Below are 25,217 nucleotides of genomic sequence, written 5' to 3' on the forward strand. Positions count from 1 at the left end.
TCACTTGGAACTCATTGGCTTCATCACTACCTGTAACATACCTGGCGGCGTCCTTGCATAGTGGTCCATCTCCCACTGTGCAAGAGCGCGTACTTGATCTCCAGTCCAGGGTGTCTCTCTGGCTTCCCTCCATGCTGTCTGTTTGTGTCTATTTCTGCTGCTTAAGGGCGGCGCCCGATCACTTCCTGCTTTTTGTACCTGCTGCAGGCACACCCCTTGTGCGTCCTCAGCCTATTGCTGTCTATCACCTGGTATTTAAATCAGCTGCCCCAATTAACTGTTGCCTGAGCATCTTGCCCTGTCAGTTGGCTTTTGTCTCTGACATGCCAGGTCCTGTCTATGTTACCTGCCTTGCGGTATCAGTTCCCGTGTCTGAACTGAGTCCTGTCTATGTCTCCTGCCTTGCGGTATCAGTTCCCGTGTCTGAACTGAGTCCTTCTATGTCTCCTGTCTTGCGGTATCAGTTCCCGTGTCTGAACGGAGTCCTGTCTATGTCTCCTGCCTTGCGGTATCAGTTCCCGTGTCTGAACTGAGTCCTGTCTGTGTTCTCTTGTCTGCCTATCCTGGAGGCTGTATTTCCAGGCCTGTCTGAACACGCTCCTAGCCTGTTCCTCCCGCCTTCTAGGGGCCGATTACCTAGATCCGTTCCTGTATCTTGTCTGTCCTGTCTGAACACGTTCCTAGCCTGTTCCTCCCGCCTTCTGGGGGCCGTATTCCCAGACCCGCTCCTGTATTCCGCTGCAGTGTCGGTCTCCTCCGTACACTCAGTTCCAGTCTGAACTCTCTCCTATCCTTTACCTGTTTTGCCTCTATGTCCGTTCCCTTCCTTTTTCTGCAGAGTCTGAACTCGTACCTAACTCCTGCTCGTTGTCACTGTACTTCCGTTTGTGAGTTTGTGGTCCACTCGCTACTTCTCTGCAAGTACCCTGTGGGTATCTGGTTCTGCCTTTCCCTTCTAGTCTGTTCCGTGTGAACAGAGCCCTGTTCCCACCGCGTCTGCGGTTTTCGCTTTGCTCAGCTCTGTCCGCCGCGTCTGCGGTTTTCGCTTTGCTCAGCTCTGTCCGCCGCGTCTGCGGTTTTCGCTTTGCTCAGCTCTGTCCGCCGCGTCTGCGATTTTCGCTTTGCTCAGCTCTGTCCGCCGCGTCTGCGGTTTTCGCTTTGCTCAGCTCTGTCCGCCGCGTCTGCGGTTTTCGCTTTGCTCGGCTCTGTCCGCCGCGTCTGCGGTTTTCGCTTTGCTCGGCTCTGTCCGCCGCGTCTGCGGTTTTCGCTTTGCTCGGCCCTGTCCACCGCATCTGCGGTTTCGAATTTGTCTCCCAGTCTGTACTGGACCCTACCCAGCCTGCTCTCTAGTCTGCCTGTTCCAGTATTCCCCGGTGTGGGTCAACAGCCGTGTCCGGAGTCTGACCTGGAGTAGACCCTGGTTCCTCTGCTCGGTTCCTCCCTGGTGCACTGGCGTCGTATGCCGTCGTGCGACCTTGGTCGGATCGGGCAGATACTTAGTTACGCCCCTCCAGGCACTCTCCGGTTCATGGCACAGTGGAATCACTACATAAACACGCACACGCCAGTCAGTCCGGGCGTGTGCATTACACTACCATATCATAATTGCCACCTTCATAGTATGTAGAGCTCTAATTAATGCCCAACTTACTTGTGTAGCTAACTGGTATGGTTCCCACTTAAGGATATGTTCACACACAGATTTTTGGAGCAGAATCCTTCTCAAAAACTGCTTTAAAAATTTGGAAAACTCTTTTTCTTTTATGGGAAATCCACTTTGCTGTTCGTATCATGAGTTTAAAAAAAAAAAAAAACCTCATGGTTTTTTAATGCCTCAAAAAACTCTGTATGAACATAGCCTGCGAGACAAAGGAAGACCTTTTTCAATGGGTTGGTTCAGAAATGTTCTTGTTCCTCTTCAAGGATTTTGTGGTTGCTGCTTATATCCAACAGGATTTGCGCTTACCTTGACACAACGATTTAGATGACTAAGGAACAACCTCTAACCACTGAGCATCATGAAAATATTAAAAGCTCTTGCATGACCTCTTCACACTCAATGGAAAATAAGATTTCCTTCTCACATCAGAGCACTTCAGAGAGCTTAAGCAGGCAGAACGCTTGACAGTTATCGCACCGTGAAGCTCTTCCCATATGTCTGGAAACCTATTTTTGTCACCATTAGGAGCTCTTAAAATTTTGTTAAACATCATTGTGAAATTTTTAAAGATGGAAATGCCGCTTAATCTCTTGTACCCCATGTATAATTTATACAAGGGCCTCAACTGGTAAATCTATATAATCACTTGTAAAGATAAAAACATAACTGCAGAATATAGTAGGGGATTTTATATCACATATCTGCCTTTGGAATCCCTTAAGAACCAGGGCAAAGTACCATCTTCGATTTAAGGTATGGGCTTCAATGTCAGATCAGTAAGGTGAAGTAGCACGACGTTCCATGGGTCATTTATATGGTGTCATATATGGCAGAAGGATTTTTCAGGACTCTGCATTTGCACCCTAGACAAAATGAGCATGGATTCCTCCTCAAGACTTCATCAATTTGGCCTTTCTTCCCCTCATTCTCCCTCGACTGCATCACTTTTGGCTTTAGTCACCCTAAGTACGGTCTCATTTGAGGTTTTCTCTCCTAAGGGTGGCACCATTGTAGCTTGCTTCTCTGCCAAGAGCAGATCCATTTTGGGCTCCCATCTCCAAAACCCAGACCCATTTTTGGCTCCATATACCTTTCTTGCCCCCAAGATAGGTCCTCTCTTGTATTTCTCCCAAGAATAGCCCCAGTTTGTTCTTCCACTTCCCCAAGGACTGCTCCATTTTTAGCTTTCCACCCCAAGCAGAACCCTATATATGGCTTTTCCTTTCATCTTAATTAGTTGTTAGAGGACCACGTTATGAAGCTTGACAACTTGGTCCTGACCAAAAAAAAGTTTTTCTTCGTCCAATTTTTCAATATTGTAATGTCATACATGACGTTATGACCAACTGAGTTGTCATGTCCAGTTGTACCACAATGGTATTCTCTTTATCACTGCCATTCATCGGAACTTGGTATTCAACTATTCAACTCTACGATCATGGAGATAATGTTGGCAACCACAATAGTTATGTATGAATGATATATCTTTAGATTGATGGAGCAAATTTCCAACTTCACACTGGCATTACAATGCCGCACAACAGAATAATACTAATGCTTGGCATAACTGAAATTTTATGAGCATCGGTTATGCCATGCATCATCAATAGAAGTCTATTACTAAAATCCTAACCCTAGCTGTGATGATTACTAGTAATTAGAAGTTCTGCCATTTTTGTATTGCAAATTAGCAGAGGCAATCAGTCCCAGCTTTCTAGTCGTTCCACTCTATGAAAAGCAGAAGACTTCAAATTTATCTATAATTTTTTTTAAAAAGAATTGAAACCCACCGAGTGACCAAAAAAATCGAATGGGTCATAGTAAAAGTAGACTACAAATCAATCTATTGCAAGCCCTCTCCAAAACCAGAAAAAGCCCCAACATCACTAAGACTGAGTCAAAAGGGCAAAGGACCAGTAATAGAATTGAGCAAAAAGATTTGCACTATCCTATCCTTGTCCGGCGGCCATTCTAGTCCAACATGGCAGAGCCAAAGACGTTGGCTTCAGAAGAAACCTCGCAGAAGTTCATGGATACTTTCTGGGCCATGGAGCAAGCCTGGATGGCTCCCAAGTTTCCCCAGATCCCAATATTACAAAGGGATCAACCCTAGTGATAAAATCAATTGTCAAAATGTAAATTGTCCTCCCCGTTCACTAGTGTGTGTCTACAGTTTCTTAGTGTTTTAGAGTGAACCTCCACCAACTAAATTAGGGTTGGACCAACCAAATTGTTGTCAAGCCTATGGGCCCAAACACTTTAGCGAGACATCACCCTGAATGCACAAATACTTTCACAATGAATTGTACGCAAAGCCGGCTCTTTGCACACCTAAACATCTGTAGTGCAATAAACCGGTCTAGTTTCACGTGATGTTAACCATGGGAATGTTGGTAGAACAGGTGTGGTGTGGATTAGCATATGAAAGAGAAGAGGCTTGGTTCTTGTGGTTTGTCCATTCTGCAAGGAATTTGCAGGGAACCTGTATAGCTGAGGTGCCACACAAATATCCAACTCACCTTGCTGTTGGGTGTAACTCAAATTTCCGGCCCCGCTGTCCCCTCCAAATCCCGATTACCATGTTTCAGTTACAATATCTTCTTGTGAGTCAGTAGAGTCTAGGGGCCACCGCTACCACCGCACCCCATGTAGCTTCTCATCTGCTTTATAGAGAATTGCCATGTATGACCCTGGTGAAAGTGCAATACTGACTAGACTGGAATTCAACTAAAGACATATATAATGTCTCAACTAATCCTGAAAAATACCCTTCAAAATAATGAAGAAACCCTGATTAAGACATGTCTGGCCACATGTCTTCGCTGGCCTACTTTTTTTTAATTCTGCTTGGTATACTGCCTTATAAATCTGCTTCTTCCGAAACTGTACAGGCAGAGGAAATTTACAAGTTTGCATGTTGAATTTTCTTACCTAAATGCCTTTTCATAGATTGTAAGAAAAATTGTGACCTAATTCCCCCCCCCCCCCAATAAATAGTGCCTATTTTGTCCATTAGTTGTGCCTGGTATTGCAGATCAGCGCCATTCTAACAGTTTCAAGACTGATCCATGTGTTATGACTAGTGCCAAGCCGTTACATAAGTTGTCTGATATTAAAAATAAAATATAAAAAAAATATATCTTGACCATTTATTATTAAAAGAAACCCCAGAGGGATACTCTCCTGAGGTCACTCCCGTGGATTCGGTGCAGACCTTCCCGGTGGACGGCAACTGCTCCAAAGGTGATGACAGATTTTTCTCCGCCGCCGTTTCCCACTCACTGGACTGCAGTAACCGATCAGAGGTTGAGGGGTTCAATAACATCTGCAAGGAGCAGTCATTGCTTCCATAGCCATTGCTGATCACTGGGGTGACCTGTATGGGGGCTGACAGCAGATGAGAATCCCTGCCTAATCCACATCTAATTTATTTCTTTTTTTCCGGAGTATGACACCCAAGCGTTCTCTTTTTGGTGTTATTAATACATACGGAATCAGGACTTGTTCTGGCATAATGGTGCATTAGCTTTGCTCAGCGTTGCCCCCTGTACATTGTAATACTGTGAAAATTGGTTTTAATGATTTAATATGCACTTTTTGACCCTGATATGTGAAGCTGGTAGGTGAGTTTCTACTTGGCTGATAGGATCTGCTCTGAAAGTGTGTGCCTTTTTAAAAGGGTCCTAGGTAGTGATGAGCGAGCATGCTCGTTACTCGAGATTTACGAGCATGCTCGGGTGTTTTCCGAGTATCTTCAGCGTGGTCGGGTGTTATGTTTGAGTCACTCTGTGCCCATGATTTGCGACTGTTTGACAGCTTTAATGCATGTGAGGAATGCCTGTTTCTTAGGCATTCCTCACATGTATTAAAGCTGTCAAACAGTCGCAAATCATGCACACTGAGTGACTAAAAAATAACACTCGAGCACTCTGAAGATACTCGGCGAGCACCAGAGCATGCTCGTCGAAAGGGTTAACAGAACATACTCCCTCATCACTAGTCCTAGGTATTAATAATCTGGACTAATGGCGCCTAAAAAGCGCTGAATCAGTATTGTGTATTTTTTGTAAATTAACTCTCGGCAGTTAAGAGAACTATACCACTAATGCCACCTATTGGAGGTAATCACAAACAAGATGGTTCTCTTGCCTTCCCAGAAAGAGCTAATTTGCATGGATTTCCCAATAATACGCTATACAGAGAATGTCTCCTTAAGGGTATGTGCCCACGTAGCGTTTTACAAGCATATATGCTGCAGAATTTCCGCAGCGTAAACGCTTGTGAAACGCTTAGTAATCCGTCCCCCATGGTCCCCAATGAGAATCCGCAATTTCAATGCCCATGCTGCGGAATTGCCTTGTCAATGCAATAAAAGACGCAAGGCAATTCCTCATGTCGCAAACGCATCATAAACGCGCGAAAAACACTTGCCAAATTCCGCAAACGTTTTTCCGGGAGAGGACATGCGGAAATGAAGCAGAAATTTTCTGCTTCATTTCTGCAACGTGGGCACATAGCCTAAGAGTCAGTCTATGTTCCCTACCAGCCGCACATAGTTGTGTATTTTCTATAACTGGCCCGCCATTTGTACCCCAATCTTGCACACAACATCTTGCTTTTCTTAGCATCCTGTACTTTACTTGAGTTTCTTTTATTTCTGTGTAGGATGTTTATATGGTAGCTTCTTATTCAAGAAACAAGATGAGCGTCACATCATGGTTCCTGGTGAGCAGCACAGGCACTCGCCACCGGCTGCCTCGAGAGATGATCTTTGTTGGCCGAGAGGATTGTGAGCTCATGCTTCAAGTAAGTGCTAATTTTTTTTTATCAATAATTTTAATTGACCTAAAATGGATTTATATATTGAAAATTGGGCAGAATTGAACTCTGTTCACATTACTATCATGTCTCCTGTTTTATAACGGATCTCATTTCACACTCCGGGAACTTTTACTTAGCTTTTTGTTCAATTTTTGTTCAACTTTTTAACACTTTTATTCAAAACACATTCTTCCTCTTCGAATCCAAGTGTGCGAAGGAATGGAGACGTCGAAAGTGATGGCTGTTAGCCCAGTGAGGGTTCTGCCGGCAGCTTTCTGATGTGTTCGGCCAGCTTTACTCCAGGCTAAGCAAGTCTGTGCTAGAACAACAGCAGTCATTGTATATTGTGTTCCCCTATTCTGTTTTCATAGATGATGATATTTATTTATTTGATAGGGTGGAGCTAGGATTGAGTCATGTTGATTCTTTTGGTACCTTTTTATAATACCTACAATGCCAGCGATTGAGTGAAATGTTATGGCATGTGCACCGCCGCCGGCATTGTACTTATTTGAACACATATCTTAGAATTGTCGTAAAAATGATCAAGGAAAAAGTTGATGAAAAATTGCAATAAAATCAACCACCTCAATCTCTATGTCCCAGCATACTCTGTGCTACTCCGTATTCTCTGCGTGTTGGGGGTAACTATACGAAGAGGAGGGATGCATAAGCTCTTGGGCAGGATATTGATTGAGTGAGGAAGATGGGACGTCAGGTAGAGGTTTAGTGGAGACCGCCATGTAAGCCAAACCTGAGGATTTCAGTGTTTCAAAATCACAAGGTAAGTTCGATTTCAGGGATTTAACTCCAGGTGTAGATGGTTGTGGATAGAGATGAGCAAACCCGAACTGTAAAGTTCGTGTTCAGTGCTGAACTTCTAACATGGACTTTTCCGAGAAGATGTAAAGCAAAAAGCCATGGGAAGGAAGAACGGCAGCCAAGCCACCTGTTCAGTTGGAATGCTTGGAGGGAGAACATGGCACCACACCGATATGTCAGATTAGTAGGGGGCACTCAGATCTTGGGGGTCTATAGACTTTTTTTTTTTTTAATCTATCCCACGAGCCATATTAAAGGCCATAGACTTATTAGCTCAGTTAGTGACTAAGTACACTGACTAGTTATTATCCGTAGATTCAGTCATTCATTAACTCAGTACAAACAATAATTTAGTCATTACTGTCATCCTGGTCAAGCAAATGTCCATTCAGTGTGTGCTAATGAATTAAATTGGTTAAATTAGTTGCATTTATCATCACAAATCACCTAACCAGTTCAATGGGGCTCAAAAAGTCTTAAAGTAAAGGGAACCTGTCACCAGATTCGTGCTGCCCAAACCACAGGATCTGATTTTTCCTGAAACGCTATGGCAAACAGTTAGCTTCTCCGAGCGCTGCTAAAAATGATTAACGGGGTCTCTCGCTATAGGAGAGACCTGTCAATCGCCGCTAGCAGTGCTGGGAAAAGCCGACCTGAGGTGGAGCTGGACTAGTCTCAGACGAATTTACTCTATCACCAGCGATTCTCTGGAGAAACTGAGGGTATTTAAAGATCCAGCAAGGATGTGTTAATTAGCAGCAGAAGGTGGAGATCACCACTGGGTCCTAGAGAGGGAGGGATGATTACAGGATCAAAAAGGTGTCTGCAAGGTCAAGCGCAGCGACCTTCTACAGCTGGATCCAGAATGACTGTCTGTCAAACCTGATACACCTGTGACAGGAGGTCTTAAAAGAAGGACTTTGCTTTCTTAATGATTACTTCACATGACTGTATAGCAGCCTTACTGTCTTGTAATTTTTCTGTAAATCCAAGCTGGCCATGGGTCTCATGACAAGAACTAACAGCATTTTAGGCTTATAGTTTGGGTCAGGAGACCTGTCATGCCATTGGACCCATAGACTGTGCCAGTAGAGTACTTGAAAATAGGTTTTCTAAAGCAGAGATCCCCTTTAAGTAGTATGACATTGTGGTGTTACGTTTTTTTGTTAGAGCCACCTATCCGGTTTGGCTAGTGTCTCTTGCATTACTCTGGTCTGGAAATGTAGGAGGCTGAGTCACAGAAGTTTATTATTAGTCACATAGAAACCGGCAGATTACATGGCGATCTTGTTGTGATAGCATATATTGTGAGTTGGATTGCTCGTGTAGTGGGAAGTGTCTGCCTCAGATTTCCATGTATTAGGTTAATCGTCCTTTGTGACAAAGGCCAGTGAGGTTATTTATTAACCATAGTGAGAACATATACTCTGCTAAAAAAAAAGATGATCACCTATAGTAATAGTCTCCTGTGACTCCTTTAAACCAAAATAAGAACACCATAAAATCCTGTGTTGTCAGAATCTTAACTGTGGGCATCATTTATCAAAACTATCCTACTTGCCATAATGTCATTTTTTTAACCCGGTTTAAACGCCGCTGTTCTCCCGAATCCGGCGTTGTTTTTCTTTAGTTCCTACGTTGCTCCTTTCCTGAGATATGGCCCCTTATTTTTTGTATATAAATCTAGTCTTGTTAGCCAAGTGGGGTGCTCAACTCTTTTCTGTGGGCGTGTTCTTGAAGACCACACCCTGTTGGATAAAAGATGAGATTTATATGCAGGGAAGAGGAGGCCATATCTCAGGAACGGAGAGGAGCAGGAACAAAAGAAAAACATCTCCGGATTCAGGAGAACAGCGGCATTTACACCAGGTAAACAAAAAATTACATATTTATGGCGAGTGATGCGTCCTTTTCAAAGATGAAATTTGGGATATTTAATCCTCGCCTGGGAACGAACGTTCACCTTTAGGTATAATTCGCTTAAACTCCATCCTTTTTTGGATCGTCTCGAGGGTCTGAACCATGAAAGATCATGATTGTTGGCGGTTATGAACTGTCTAAAAGAAAAACTGTCGTGTACAATGTATTGTTCTGTATTTTTAGGATTAAGGTTTACACCTTTGACAAAACTTGCCTAAACATGTCAAAAGTGTGAAAATCTAGTTTAGCAGCAGATTTGGACTTTTTATTAGGATTAGGATTAAAACAAGCAATTGGACACCCTTAACCCCTTAATGCCCTATTCCCATTTATATGGCACCGTTTTATGGTGTGGGAGTGGCTCCACAGATCACTGTGGACCTTATTGTGACTGTGTAAATAGTAAAGTGCCTTATCTTTCACTGCTCCTTGTAAATGAGCTCATGTTAATAATAGTATAAGGCTGAGTGAAGATAATATGGAAGGTTTTCAGCTATTGTACCAGCTTGCTGTTCCCCTTGGAGGCATAGCAATTATTGTAGTAATCCACAGAATAAATGACCTCACCGCTGCCATTGTACCCTGCCCTTTGTATACGTTCCAGGACCTTACAGCCGCCAGGTTCTTATTTGCATCATTGCCCTCACAAGGCCGGTGATGTCATCAGTAAGAGTCTGGATAAACAAGAATGTGCAGCCAAGAGTACATAACGATTAACCACTGAATGACCTGTCTGATCAGTCAGTAAGCAGATATAGCCAGAGCCAGGGCCGGCTCCAGGTTTTTCTGGGCCCCGGGCGAAAGATTCTCAGTGGCCCCTTTAACACATACCACGATTCATGATGCAGAGATACCGCAGAGAAATATATATATATATATAGTGCAATGCAAAGATTTCCCTTCTTACATTACATGAGTGATATCTATTGTAAATTCCACAATAGCTCAGAAACCGGTGAATCGCTCCATACAGAATACTGGCCCCCATATAAGGCTCCATACGGAATACTGGCCCCCATATAAGGCTCCATACGGAATACTGGCCCCCATATAAGGCTCCATACGGAATACTGGCCCCCATATAAGGCTCCATACGAAATACTGGCCCCCATATAAGGCTCCATACGGAATACTGGCCCCCATATAAGGCTCCATACGGAATACTGGCCCCCATATAAGGCCCCATACGGAATACTGGCCCCCATATAAGGCCCCATACGGAATACTGGCCCCCATATAAGGCCCCATAAGGAATACTGGCCCCCATATAAGGCCCCATAAGGAATACTGGCCCCCATATAAGGCCCCATACGGTATACTGGCCCCCATATAAGGCCCCATGCGGAATACTGGCCCCCATATAAGGCTCCATACGGAATACTGGCCCCCATATAAGGCCCCATACGGAATACTGGCCCCCATATAAGGCCCCATACGGAATACTGGCCCCCATATAAGGCTCCATATGGAATACTGGCCTCCATATAAGGCTCCATACGGAATACTGCCCCCCATATAAGGCTCCATACAGAATACTGCCCCCCATATAACGCTCCATACAGGATACTGGTCCCCTTATAAAGCTCCATACAGGATACTGGCCCCCATATAACGCTCCATACAGGATACTGGTCCCCTTATAAAACTCCATACAGGATACTGGTCCCCTTATAACGCTCCATACAGGATACCGGTCCCCTTATAACGCTGCATGCAGGCTGTTACCCCCCACATAATGCCCCATACAGGCTGTCCCCCCCCCTTATAATGCTCCATGCAGGCTGTTACCCCCCACATAATGCCCCATACAGCCCCCCCCCCTTTTAATGCTCCATGCAGGCTGTTACCCCCCACATAATGCCCCATGCAGGATGTCCCCCCCTCTCTTTATAATGCCCCATGCAGGATGCCCCCCCCTCTTTATAATGCCCCATGCAGGATGTCCCCCCCTCTCTTTATAATGCCCCATGCAGGCTGTTCCCCACCTTATAATGCCCCATGCAGGATGTCCCCCCCCCCCCCCCCTCTTTATAATGCCCCATGCAGGATCTCCCCCCCTCTCTTTATAATGCCCCATGCAGGCTGTTCCCCACCTTATAATGCCCCATGCAGGATGTCCCCCCCCTCTTTATAATGCCCCATGCAGGCTGTTCCCCACCTTATAATGCCCCATGCAGGATGCCCCCCCCTCTTTATAATGCCCCATGCAGGATGCCCCCCCCCTCTTTATAATGCCCCATGCAGGCTGTCCCCCCTTCTCTACTGCCCCATGCCTCCATACATTAAAAAAAAAAAATCAAATACTCACCTCCCTTCTGCTCACCTGCTGCCCGCTGCTCGGGTCCGAACTCCAGCGTTGTCGGCGTCTTCCCGCTCTGCGCTCCCTGTGACGGCTTAGGGGAGGGCGCGGTGTAAAGACGTCACCGCGCCCTCTGACCTGAGACGTCACAGGAAGCGCAGAGCAGGAAGACAGCGGATCTGCGGAGGCACGGGGAGAGGTAAGTATCCTGCTGCCGGGGCCCTGAGCAAGCGGCGGAGAAAGGCGGGCGCTGACACCGCTCTCCTCCGCCCATAGCCCAGCGGGGTGCGCGACCGCCAGTGGGCCCCTCTGCCTGCTCAGGGCCCCGGCATTTGCCCGGGTGCGCCGGGTGCTGACGCCGGCCCTGGCCAGAGCCATAGAAGGGGGCACCATTACCCTCCATTACCATCTATTCCCAGAAAGACCATTTAAGCAGGACCTTTCAGCTTTTCTCATGTCTTTTGCCTATAGAATAATAAATCTTATGAGATATAACTTGATTGTTTTATATGTTATAAACTCTTCCTTCATGAAACTTTCCGAAAAAAAAAAAAATCTTCTTTTTACCAGTTTTCACAATGCAAGCTGCATATGGATCTGATGAGGCTGGTGTACTTATTTAGAAAATTTATATCTAATTGGCCAAATATATACCATAGAGGGAAGCAGCGCGCTGTGTGCGCCAAGATGTATTCAAACTTTGATTATATGAAATGTAAACTGCATTACTGCCATATAGATTACCGAGATATTAATTAAGGGACTTTGGCACAAATTGATCAATTCATATGTCGCAACACCCGGTTGTATATTCCTTTTTGAAAGTTTCCCCTCCTAAAATTAAAAAGAGTCCAGCTAATACTCCTTTTCATTCCAGAATTATATAGCCATTCCTGCACAAGTTTTTCAAAGTAAATACATCAGCCACATAAGGTCTAGGATCTATTTTAATAATGTATGCCGTTCGCATTGTAAATTTTGGTGACAGATCCCTCTTTCGATGGGGTGTTCCCCTACGTCATCTAAAACTTTAAAAACTGGACCCCCAGAAACATAATGGTGTTAAGTACCCCAACAGTATAGAGCGGGGGTAAACCACCACTAAAAATACCACTCCAAAGATTATATAAATCATGAGAAAAACAAGGAGTTTTTGAGGTATAAAAATATGACAAATCTTTATTAAATCCAATAGTTAACACATAAAGGACAATAGGTAACACATAAAGGACAATACATAGGAAAATTAAAATGTGTGTGTAAAAGGAACAACCCGAATCTTGATCAGGCCTCGAAGGGCACAGCCCAGAATCCCACATATGCAGAGTTGGTACATAAAGGGAACCAAACAGCCAAGCACAAAGGGTGATGAAGATGACAAGCTAATACTGCTGTTTGCATATAGTCATCTCTCAGACCCCCTGACTGGCAGTCATAACCAAGTGGTGTGGAGCTAAAGGCAAAGTAGGCACTGCTTACACCAATGTAACTGGGAGGCCGTGAGTCAGGAAAAAATGGATGCTCCCTGCTTCCCGACGCGCGTTCTTTGCTTTCTCAAGGGGTTCTTTGCTTTCTCAACTACCCTTGAGAAAGAAAAGAACATTCTATGTGAAACGCGCGTCGGGAAGCATCCATTTTTCCCTGACTCCACAGCCTTTGTTACCTCGGGGTAAGCAGTGCCTACTTTGCCTTTAGCTCCACACCACTTCGTTATGACTGCCAGTCAGGGTGTCTGATAGATGACTATATGCAAACTACGCTATTAGCTGTATATTGTGAATGAATATTTAACCTCTAACATTTTTACATGGGCACAGGTCCTCTTTAACTTAGATCATCCTCAAGTACAAGATTTTAAATTGCGCATCTAAAGCTAATGTCTAAGTTTCTGAGCAGCAGGGGATCAAGACTTCCTCTTAAGGGCTCATTCAGACGTCTGCTTTTCTCGTACAGCCCTCGTATCTATAATGGTGAATGGGGCTGTTTATATGTCCATGACTTTTCGTGGACGTAGCAGTCAGTGCAAAATCACGGATACATGTTTGAAAGTCGGATCAAAATCGGCAATGCAAGTCTACGGGTCCATGGAAAAATTGGGCAGCTCTCTGATGCCATCTGAGTGTGGTCTGATTTTTCACGGACTGCTAGATAGGAAAAGAATAGTTTTTTTGTTTTTTGTTTTTTTTCACATACGAGAAAATCTGATGAGACTCGGACAGCAAAAAAATTGGTAGTTTTTTCTCATACGTGGAAAAAAACAAACGGATTTCTGAAAGAGGTCTAAGAATCAGTGCTCTGTGTGTGACATAATAAATGATACCACGGATTAGAGTTACCTGGTTAACGATACAGTTATGTCTTGTATTTGATTGAACTAGTAATGCAGTATAGAACATTGCGCTTATTATGCTGTGCTATACTTGCTACTGCAATACCAGTGCCAGCCTATGAACCAGGGTGGCGCTGTTTCTTTGGAAAACTTTTCTTATAATGGTAGCTCAATCCTTCCTTTTCACTTTGGTCGGCTCCTTGATAGATTCTTCTCTTGGTTGAGCATGAAAAAAGCCATTGGGGAAATTCATCATTTATTTATTCTTTTGTGGCATTTTTTTTTCTAATATATGTGCATAATTTATCGTTTTGGTGCAAAATGCATAATGAATTTTGTGCATCAAGAAACCTCCGTTTTGATTTCTTTTATATTCAGGTAGAATGATGTAATTTTTTTTTCTTTGCCACGTTACGCCTGTAGTAACCAGTAGTTTGTGCTAAAAGTTCTCAACTTTTCAAAAGTTATTAATGAGAAGTCTGGATTGCTGCCGCCAAACAAACGCCACATTTCCCGACAGGAAAGAAAATTGACGACCCGGACGCAAACACATTAAAAATAATTGAAATCTGTCAGAAAAAAGTGTCCAAAAAAAAGGAACAAATTAAACAATGGGGAAAACTTATCATGAATTTCGACAATTTTGGGGGTTGTAAAGTGCACAAAAGTGGACTTGTCTTTTTACACCCGGTTGGGTCTGCAGTCTGTGGGTTAAGAACTGGGAATAATAGGGTTAGAGGTTAATTTCTGAATTAATTTCTGGTTAATTTCATAAATTTGATGAATGTTCATTTTCTGCGGAGAATTAATTTCCGATCTGTGTCTTCTTAGTCCCGCAGTGTGGATAAACAGCACGCCGTCATCAACTATGACAGCGAAAAAGACGAGCATCGCGTGAAGGACCTCGGGAGCCTGAATGGGGTAAATTTGTCATTACATGCCAAATTACAAACTTATTTTCAACACTTAAAGGGGTATTCCCATCTGCATGATCCTATCCCAATATGTAGTAGGTGTAATAATAATATTAGCAAATACCTCCAATTAGAAATGTGGTATAGTTCTTCTGATTAGCTAGGTCTCTTTCCTCATATGCAGGCATTGTACGACCACTAGCAACTAGCTAACTGTCACTATATCAGTAGTCGTAACCATGGATACCTAAGGTCCTGCAATGTCTGCACATGAGGAAAGAGACATAGCGAATCAGAAAAACTATACTACATTTCTAATTGGAGGTATTTGCCAATATTATTATTATTATTACTACACCTACTAAATATTGGGATAGGATCTTAGAGATGGGAACATCTCTTTTGAGTAAACTTTTCACCAGATTCTATGTATCCTAAGTATCATACGAAACCATTTTTTTATATAATATTTCAAATTTTGTATTTTATTTTAATTTATTTTTTTAAAGTCCTCATATCCCATCCCCTATAAATCCTGCTGTAGCTACCCCTTATTTTCTGGTCTTATTGTTATTCCTTTAAGGTTTAATATCCCTAAAAAAACCTTTTTGGATTAAAACAATCAGTGGTAGACTTTTCTTCAATGATTGATTGGGTCAAAATTTGTGTACGAGGTTACATAAAAATTGTCTGTTATTACAGCTCGGCTCCAGTGAAGTAAATGAGGCAAATTTGCAATACCACACACAACCTTTGTGTGGATGTGGCGCTGTTTCAAAAAAAAAATAAAAATTTGAACCGAGTGTTTTCTTTAAATAGCAAAATGGTTAAATTTTAAAGGGAACCAGTCAGTAGTCAATGAACTGGAGTGGTGCAGAGAAAAGCCATCTGGGGTTGGCATTGAATTAATCAGGTTTCTGCCTGTAGTTCCCCGCTAGCTTTTCAAACTATAATGAGTGACCTGACTAGTCCGGTGTGCTGCCACCGGCCGGGTTTTCCTCACACCGCTCTTGTCGATTGACAGATATCTCTTTATCAACTGGAGCAGGGAGGGAGAAGCCGGACGGGGACCGCACCGGACTAGTCTGATCTCTCCCTATAGTCCCCGCCCGGATCAGGTTCTGATTCATTCTGTCTGCGGTTCGAGCAGCATGAACCAGTAACAGGTTCGCTCTAACAGTACAAACAAAATTACATGTGTAGAATTTTAAGTAAAGTCATTTTGTCGTAGCAGAAAACAGTCCCTGATAAATAATATCCCGGCTTTGAGATATATAAATGTACAGATCTGCAACGTTGTGAATAAATATAGCCGCCTTAATCTGCATCTTGTAATAGAAAAGTCTCTGCCGTGGTATTAATGTCTGGCCGGGCTTATTAAAGCACTCCAAACAGCTGCGCGAGGTGCGGACAGTCATATTCAGTAGTGCTGCAGCGATTGGTACCCATGTTTTTAACCCCTTTCCATCAGCAGCCAAGTTTTTATTTTATAATTTAGTTTATTTTTTTTTTCCCTTCTTCCAAGAAGCATAACCTTTTTCTCTTACACAGTGGATTGCAATATATATATAGTGCAAATCACCGTCTCCTGTGACGCCCAGCCTGTGGCTTGCCTTCACTAGAGTTGGCATTCCCCAATCGCATCACACCTTAAATGCCGCAGTCAGAGATTGCCAGCGGAATTTAAAGGGTTAGAAGCAGATACTGTCTGTGTAATACAGCTAGCATCTGCTGGGTGTGGTGTGGACTCTGCTCTTGAGCTCCCGTACCCATCTTGCTCTGTACATGTACAGTGGTTGTCAGGAAGACGGTAAAGTGAATTTGTCACCAGGTTTATACCAGTAATGCTAATGCCAGCATCCCTGCATGTTCCCACTCCCTCTTTCCTGCAGGGATGCCGACATACTTACTGCCCCAGCGGCTCGGTGGTGTCTCCATTCCCTGCACTGCTTCCTGGTTCCCTGGACCTGCGCATGTCTCACAGGTCTCCCAGTGGCGCACCTAGTGCGCGTGCTCCCCGATTCTTAAAGAGGCACCGTGCGCACTTTGGAAATGCTACCAGCCAATAGCTGGGAGGCATTAGGTATTTAAGGTACACTCCCATTTAGATAGGTACCTCTACAATACCCACTTTAGTCTTCGTTTCTGTTTGTCCCTGCTAGTTAGTTGTCAAGTCCATGAACCTATTCTTGAATCTGTTCCTGAACCTATTCTGTTACATTATGAACCTGTTGTAGAACCCGCTTAGTCTGAACCTGGACCTGTAGCTTTATCTGTCCGTTCTGAACCTGTTTCTGTTATCCGTGTTACCTGAGCCTGACCTCTCCGGTGGCACTGTCTGAACCTGCACCAGTGTCCATCCTGTCAAATGTTTCAGGATCTGCACTGCCTGAACCAGTATCTGAATCTTGTCGTGCCAGTGACTCTGAGTCTGTGTAAGTGACTGCTATCCTGACCCTTGGGGTCAGCTATAGCAGTAACGGGGACTGCCCTTGGAGTGGTACCTGGTGGTCACCAGCAGCTCAAGCCTATCTCCACCATCAGGATCTCTAACGAAAACCAGGTGGCTTCTGAGCCACTCCCCTGCTAGGGTAAACCCGGGAGCAATGGGTCCACGATCCACGTGTGTGACAATACCACATTAGGGAAGCTTATAATTGGGCCTGAGACGCTGATTTTACGAGCATTGTTTCTAACTGGGCTTCTTGCTAAAGTTTTGCTAAAATCCCTGTTTTATCTGCTGCAGCTCTTCTAGTCTTCTCAGTGATGAGCTTTCTCTAACCCCACTGGCAATATTGATTGACGGCTTTCTGCCTACACAGTACAGAACAAGAAAGCTGACACTCAATGGTGGGGATGTGGAATAGCTAGCAATCATTAATTTCCAGGATGTGACGTCAGCGCTACAGACAATAGCAGACACTTGGAGCAGCAGCGGAGACTCCGCACTGGACCTGGGAAGGGGGAGTAAAGCAATGTTTCTCTTTTACAACAAACTGCCTGAGGACAGAGGTTTTCTGAAAGCAGAAAATCCCTTTTAAGTAGGGATAAGACAGATAACATCGTGATGGTTTATTGTTTTTAAATGCTACAATTTTTTCATTAATAAAGACATTTCTCCCTTCTCTTTACAGACATTTGTGAATGACGTGAGGATACCGGACCAGAAATACATAACCCTTAAACTCAACGATGTCATTCGCTTTGGCTACGATATCCTTTTGTAAATTCTTGCACTAACAGCTGGGTTTATGGCTCGGTTCTTTCTGTTGGCAGGCGCTTTGTGCAAGGTCACAGGAAAGCAGATTAGAGACTCCGCAGCCACGTGAGCCAGGAGAATTTCTGAGAGCTTTTCCGATTTCTGCAGGAATGCATTAAAGATCAGGAGCCTAGGAGGAGTCCTAGATGCAGAACGCACTTACATTTACATAAAAGGGGCTGTATGACCATCGATCTAATGCATCTAGTACTATATATAAATCAATGACTAGCGTATTGTCTACAGCTCCCATGCAGACCTATGTGTCTCCATGATAACCGACTACAAACTCTACGTAGTTTGATCCTTCAGTCATGTCACCATTTTTTTTTTTTATAACTTCAGTGGGTTTTCAAGAAGAGATGGATGAAAGGGAGTATAACTGCAGGATCAGACTACACAGGGTTTGTTTGTAGTCTGTAACCATGGAGACACATAGTTCTGCATAGGAGCTGTAGATGAAATATGTAACTTTTTAATAATATTTGGTGAATCCCTGAATTCGTAAACTTCTTTTTCTCGTCTCTGAGCTGTAGATGAAATGTAATTACTTATTTTTTTACTAAGATATTGCATTGCTTCTGGGGGGGGGGAGGTACTGTGATATACAGAGGGACATTACGACATTGCCAATGGCTCCTTTATGTAGAAGTTTAGCAGGACGTTGTGGGATATAACATGACGACAGATGCACTTTCACCAGCAATGATACCAGGGTTTGACAGCAGGTTCTTACCGATCCCATATACAGTGATTTACATCTATGTATAGACTCTACAACAGTGAAAGAAAATGCCTAAATAGTCAGAATATGGTTTGATATTAATTCAATGCCTCTAAGTTACGATGTGACCAATTGAGTATGCTGGAAAAGGAGAAGACCGTGCTCCGATAAGGGAAAGGGAGATTGATCCATGCTTCAGTGTCTCCTTCCAGAGTTTGTGTCTCTATGTTGGTAGCTCGGGTGTTGGCCATTCGTCGTTAATGATGAGTCCCGATGTTGACGGCTTTTCCTTATCTACCTCAATACATTTTAATATGTACGTGTTGGAACAGATTCAGCATAAGGTCCCAGAGGAGGCATTAAAGGTCGGTAATTGCATAACTAATCTTAGTATGAAAGAACCCAACCAAGACTGAAAACGAATTATAGAAACTAATTAGATTGGGATAAGAAAACTAGTGCTGAAATATGGAAATCTTGGGAAGTTCTGAAACCAACGCATAGAGTTAAGGCCTCCATAACAATTAGATCTCCGTTGGTTGAACCACTATCCCTCCTGGATCCTCCATACATTCAGCTCAGCCAAGTTCTCCTGTGTTTTTTATGAGGGAGGAATTCATGGTGGTGGCTTATCTCCTGGAGAAGTAAAGAATAAGCAATTGGAAATCCATCATGGCTGATCCTCCTCTCCTCCAACATCCTCTATCTGTGGAGAGTCGGTCGGTAGGCCGCCATACACATTAGACTGTTGTCTGATTCTGTCATTAACAGCAGGTTAACTTGCCTTTAGTTTAATGTGTATGATGGTCCTTTAGTTTGGGTGAAGAACTCATGATCATTGGGAAAGACCTGTTCTTGGTCAACTTCACCCAACATCTCACAGACTGTATCCGAGAAGAAACATTTTTGAGGGCCCATCCTCCATAGTCATATTACAAGATACCATGGTTCTTATGGTGGTCTGGTCTAACCCAGTAGCTTTTCTGTTTGCTACTGATTTGTAAACTCCTATTATCCCATAATTTTTCATGATGCCAGTAGGTTTGCTTTATGGTACGGGGATGTATAGGATTAGAAAAACATGACTGCTTAATTGCAAACACAACCTCACTTCCATCCATGGATCGTGTCTGGTATTGAAGCTCGGTTCCTTTGAAGTGAATAGAGCTGAGATGCAATACCACAAACAACCTGCAGACAGATGGGGCACTAATCCTAATCTAATCCTATACAGCCCCTTTATTGTGTGAACATCTATAGGGTACCTCAATAATGGACAACATACTTGATAAGCTTTTATAATATGTGAAATGGTCCTTCAAAAAGAGAAACTCATTATACTGCATAGTTAATGTCGTTCATTGCAGTTACTACATGTAGTGTGTTAACTTCAGTTTTAGGCCCAGCAGCAAATGTAAAAGCCCCTCTTTTTGGTCATTGGTGGTCACTACTCCCAAATTCCACCAATTTCTAGATGTTCCTGAACTTAAGTGCTAATGATATCCTCAGAATAAACCATCAATTTTTTTTAGCAGTGGAAATCTGACCCGCGGGACCCCGACTGATCAGCAATAGGACTGAGCTGCAATGCAGACCGACCAACCAAAGTCCTCTTATCAATAAAGGGGTTGCAGTGCTGATTGGAGCACTGCAGATTTTTCTTTCTGCCGATCAGTGGTGGTCTCTTGTCCTGGTTCACCTCCTAAGTATTTTCCCATTAATATTTAAAGCAAATCTGTCTTTAGATTTGATAATACAAACTACACACCTTATTAAATGGATCCTAGAGCTGGTGAGATTGGTGTACTTACTTTGAAAATCCATGTCCGAATCTGTGTATAAAGCTAACATTAAAGTGAGCATTTTATGAGTCCGTACGTGGTGTTAGTTGGGAAAACCTTCACAAAGTATTTTGCAGCCAATCGAACATAGATTTTCATGGTAAGTACAACAACCCCATCAAATCTTACTCACCCCCTCCCCCCCCCTTTTTTTTTTAAAGCAACCTGCATTGTAGTATTGTATTCTGTATTGTAATATGTTGACATATCCGCTTTAAGCCCTGGAAAACCTCTTTAAACTTGTTATGTAATTCTAATATCCAAAAGCCAAACTACAATTGTGGCAAATGCAGTTTTAGAAATGATTAAAAAGGCATTCCGCTTTATGTTATCTTTATCTCCAGCACGAAAAATACACCAGCCAACTTCAGATGAGTTTAAAGACGGCAGTATCATCAAGACCAGAGCATGTCAAGGAACAACCACACCAAGTGGATTCAACTTCAGGGAAGCAGGAAAAGGCTGACAAGAAAGCGCCGCCTAGTGGTACGTCTTATGTCTTTACTTACGTGTCTGCCATTTCCGATGGTTTGAGCACCTAATGTCTATCTCCTATCATATACCATATACACAGACAATATCACCACAATCTGCACTAAGACTGCATTTACACTCGCCGACAATCGGGAATGAGCGCTCCTAGGAACACTCACGTTCCGGTAATGGTACAGTGTAAACAGGCGCGTTCATTGGGTGAAATGATCTTTTGACTTGCTTTACAAATCATCATTCTTAGCAGCATATCTTTCTGTATAAATAGTACATGTGCTGCCGAGAACAATGAGAACCTCTGTGCACAGAACGATCTTTTTAACAATCGTTCTGTGCGCTTGGAAGTGCGGTCGACCTGTGTAAACAGGCTATTTAAATGACTTGTGAACATCTTCTATGGTTATTTAAGGGCTGCGGTCCTCAAACCTAAATGCTCCCTTAGATGGGTCAAGCATACCCAAAAATGCAGACATAAAGGGGTCCTCTGTAATAAGCTTCTCTAGATCAAGGGATCCAAACAGAAGACCATAGAGCTAATGAGGACTATAAAAACCAGCAGAGAAGGAACCTGGCCCCAGTGATCATATTAATGCCCGATACAAAATCATCTGATCCCGAAAGTCCCCGCACTAATTCTCAGTTTAGGGGACCAGATTATTATGTCCTGATATTGCCTCTTTTTGGTAATTGCAGATATGTTCGCTAAAAATATTACGGGGAACGTCCATAAAAAAACTAAATATGCTTTAATATTTCCATATACTCTAAAATTAAAATCCTCCAATGCATTGGAGGGAGGGGTAAGGAGTTGTAGTGGTTATGTGTCTCTGCCAAATGAATGGGATCGTAGATATAGACCCCTATGGATATGTCCTACATCTATGAAGACAATTATTAGAACAGGTCACATCTATGTAGTCATATTTCTATATAGAACTTTATTGTTCCCACCTCCAACCCACTTAAAGAGGACCTGTCACCAGGTCAAAGGTGGCCAGGTTTGGATCCAGCTTTATTCCTGCCGATCCCCTGAGTATTCCGATTTTTGTTCTAAGTAAATCCGCCATACGGTTCCAGAGATATGGGCATTATTATTTAGAGCTAATTTTTATTGTTTTTGACAAGTAGGCGTGGCTCCAAGGATAATAATGCAAATCACCATAAAGACACGCCCCAGAGGAACCTGTGAGCCACGCCACCTTGTAAAGTCCATAAATAAAAAGTCCTGTATATCAGGAACCGTATGGTGAATGCTAAAAACAAAGGGGATCAGCAGAAATAAAATAAGAGCAAAAAAAGCCCATTTTTGACCTGGTGACCTTGTCGTCGTTTGGGCACGGAGTTTGACTACAATGGAAGGTAAAGGAGGTTAAGTTTTCACTGCCATTGCAGTTCAGCTTGAAGTAAATGAAGCTGAGCTGCAGTACCGCACACAACCTATGGCTAGGTGTGGCGCTGTTTTTGGAAGGAGGCCGCCATGTTTTTCTAATGCTTTAAAACCTGTTTGAAAAATTGGATAACATCTATTTGGAATATCTACAAGGTGATACCACTGTGTCACATTTTGGCATAGCCTGGCATGTGCACTGCAATTTGGGACGCTATTTAGTTTGGGACTAATGGCTCACTTAAAGTCGTCTTGGCCAATTCAAGAAGAGTGTTTAATGACTCCACCAGTATTTTCCATCCTGAGCTAGAACACCTATTTTTTGGTGGGTATTAAAAAAAAAATACATCCCTTTTTTGGAATGGGATATGCCTAAACTTGCCAGGATTGTTTCTGCAAATTCTGGACAGTCCTGTAAGTTTGGGACTGTTGGCAACTTTGTAATGGATTGTCTTTAGATTTTTGGGGTATGGCCATTGTTGGGGATACATACACAAAAAATGTCCTTTGGCACAGACTTTAATTTTTCTATCATTGAATGGTAAGCAGCCATAATCAGGAGATATGGGCTGTATAGCATCTGAGATTACACTAAAATGCTTTTTAAGGTGGACCAAAGTCAACCCCTACCTCCTGTATGGTGGTCTAGACTATTAGATGTGTCCATATGAGTCTTTATAATGTATGTGTATGCAGGTGACAGACATCCAGAATAATCCAACCATATTACATAACCTGCTGACTTTATTTCCCTAGAACCTTCTATCTATCGCACACCTCTTTATGGTCAGCCATCTTGGTGGGGAGATGATGAGGATAATGATATGCATGAGCAACATGAAGGTCGGAGGCCAGAAGATCCCTATTCTGGTAAGCAAGTGTTTTATAACAGTGGCATAGCATGAGTTGCCAGTGCCTGGGGCAAGGCAAGTATTGTGCCCCCTAACCCAATTATAGATTGAGTAATAATGCCCCTTGAGTGAAGTCTTAAAACAAAAAAATGTCTCCTGAGTGCTCCCTTTAGAACATACAAACTTTGGCCCGTGGGCCAAATCTGGCCAGTAGGGTGATTATATTTTGCCCGCGACACCAGAACCACCACTCCAATGTGGGGCCCATTATTCTGTATGGAGGACTATGTGGGGCCCATTATTCTGTATGGAGGACTATGTGGGGCCCATTATTCTGTATGGAGGACTATGTGGGGCCCATTATTCTGTATGGAGGGCTATGTGGGGCCCATTATTCTGTATGGAGGACTATGTGGGGCCCATTATTCTGTATGGAGGGCTATGTGGGGCCCATTATTCTGTATGGAGGGCTATGTGGGGCCCATTATTCTGTATGGAGGGCTATGTGGGGCCCATTATTCTGTATGGAGGGCTATGTGGGGCCCATTATTCTGTATGGAGGGCTATGTGGGGCCCATTATTCTGTATGGAGGGCTATGTGGGGCCCATTATTCTGTATGGAGGGCTATGTGGGGCCCATTATTCTGTATGGAGGGCTATGTGGGGCCCATTATTCTGTATGGAGGGCTATGTGGGGCCCATTATTCTGTATGGAGGGCTATGTGGGGCCCATTATTCTGTATGGAGGGCTATGTGGGGCCCATTATTCTGTATGGAGGGCTATGTGGGGCCCATTATTCTGTATGGAGGGCTATGTGGGGCCCATTATTCTGTATGGAGGGCTATGTGGGGCCCATTATTCTGTATGGAGGGCTATGTGGGGCCCATTATTCTGTATGGAGGGCTATGTGGGGCCCATTATTCTGTATGGAGGGCTATGTGGGGCCCATTATTCTGTATACCGATTGGCCCTCGACATTGTCCAAGTTTTTTATTTTGGCCCTCTGTGTGTTTGAGTTTGACATCCTTGCTTTAGAAGGTTCTATTGTTTTCTTAGAGTCCAAATAAGAAGTAATGATGCTCCCAAGAGCCCTTTCTAAGAGTAACAATACCACCTTTTTGCAACCCCTCCCATAAAATAAAGTTTACAGTTGCCTAATCTGAGTGACCCGAGACCTCCACATATAGAATGAGCGGTCACAGGAGGTGCAATGCAGTAACGTCATTGTGTCACCTTCGCTGGGATGCTGACATCTTGTATTCCTATAGGATGGCGAGAGGTGGAAAACTGAGCCTATATCTCCCTGCTCCACCACTGGGTGTAACAGTATCAGGGTCATGTTGATGCAGACCCAGTTTAAAGTGATGCCGTCCACTTATAGATTCAGGGCTCCCAGCCCGAAGTCTTCAGTGTTATCAGTGCCGCTGCTTTTCCTTTTTTTTTTTAAATTTTGCTCCCCTTAGAATTTTGAGACCAAAGGCAACTGCCCCTGTACCTGTGTTTGTACGGGGGAAGGGAGCAGGGGTGCATGAATGAGGACCACTCTCCTACAAAATGTATACTGGAATTTTACTGTAGACCACCAATGAGGTCACTGGTGGCCTTTGCTATCTTATTCTACTTTGTCCTGTTTCCTTATACGAGTTATATGTGCTCTTTAACGCCATGTTATTATTGCACTTCATATGTAATATGTTTTCTTGCAAATGTCAGAAACGATGTTGTATACTGTGCCTCTAAGAAGCCATTAAGCAAGGGCTACCTGGACAGAGGTCACAGGTTCAGAAACTAAGCATTATGCCGCACATGTACCTTTCTAGCTGGGTGCAAAAAGTATGGATAGAGGTGGTTTAGCTCATCTCTTAGTCAGTCATTGGCATAACCGTCCTTAATTAGA

General features: G+C 43.4%; 1 protein-coding gene across 4 annotated transcripts in view; it reads left to right on the forward strand.

The window, feature by feature from the left end:
- Positions 1-25,217, forward strand: part of CEP170B (centrosomal protein 170B) — an 80,412-nt gene that overhangs the window by 19,888 nt on the left and 35,307 nt on the right. For 3 of the 4 annotated variants that reach the window (XM_073638648.1, XM_073638649.1, XM_073638650.1), the window contains exons 1-3: positions 18,997-19,113; positions 20,934-21,075; positions 23,225-23,338. In XM_073638648.1, the coding sequence (XP_073494749.1) occupies positions 19,009-19,113; positions 20,934-21,075; positions 23,225-23,338 (361 nt within the window). In that variant the 5' untranslated portion in view covers positions 18,997-19,008. Of the gene's footprint in view, positions 1-6,325; positions 6,467-14,682; positions 14,773-17,899; positions 17,979-18,996; positions 19,114-20,933; positions 21,076-23,224; positions 23,339-25,217 lie in introns of those variants that run through there. The other variant, XM_073638651.1, reaches the window with a different exon arrangement.

The sequence above is a fragment of the Phyllobates terribilis genome, unplaced genomic scaffold (assembly GCF_046119375.1).
Source record: "Phyllobates terribilis strain yellow unplaced genomic scaffold, ASM4611937v1 Scaffold_7__3_contigs__length_470593459, whole genome shotgun sequence".
Taxonomy (NCBI): domain Eukaryota; kingdom Metazoa; phylum Chordata; class Amphibia; order Anura; family Dendrobatidae; genus Phyllobates; species Phyllobates terribilis.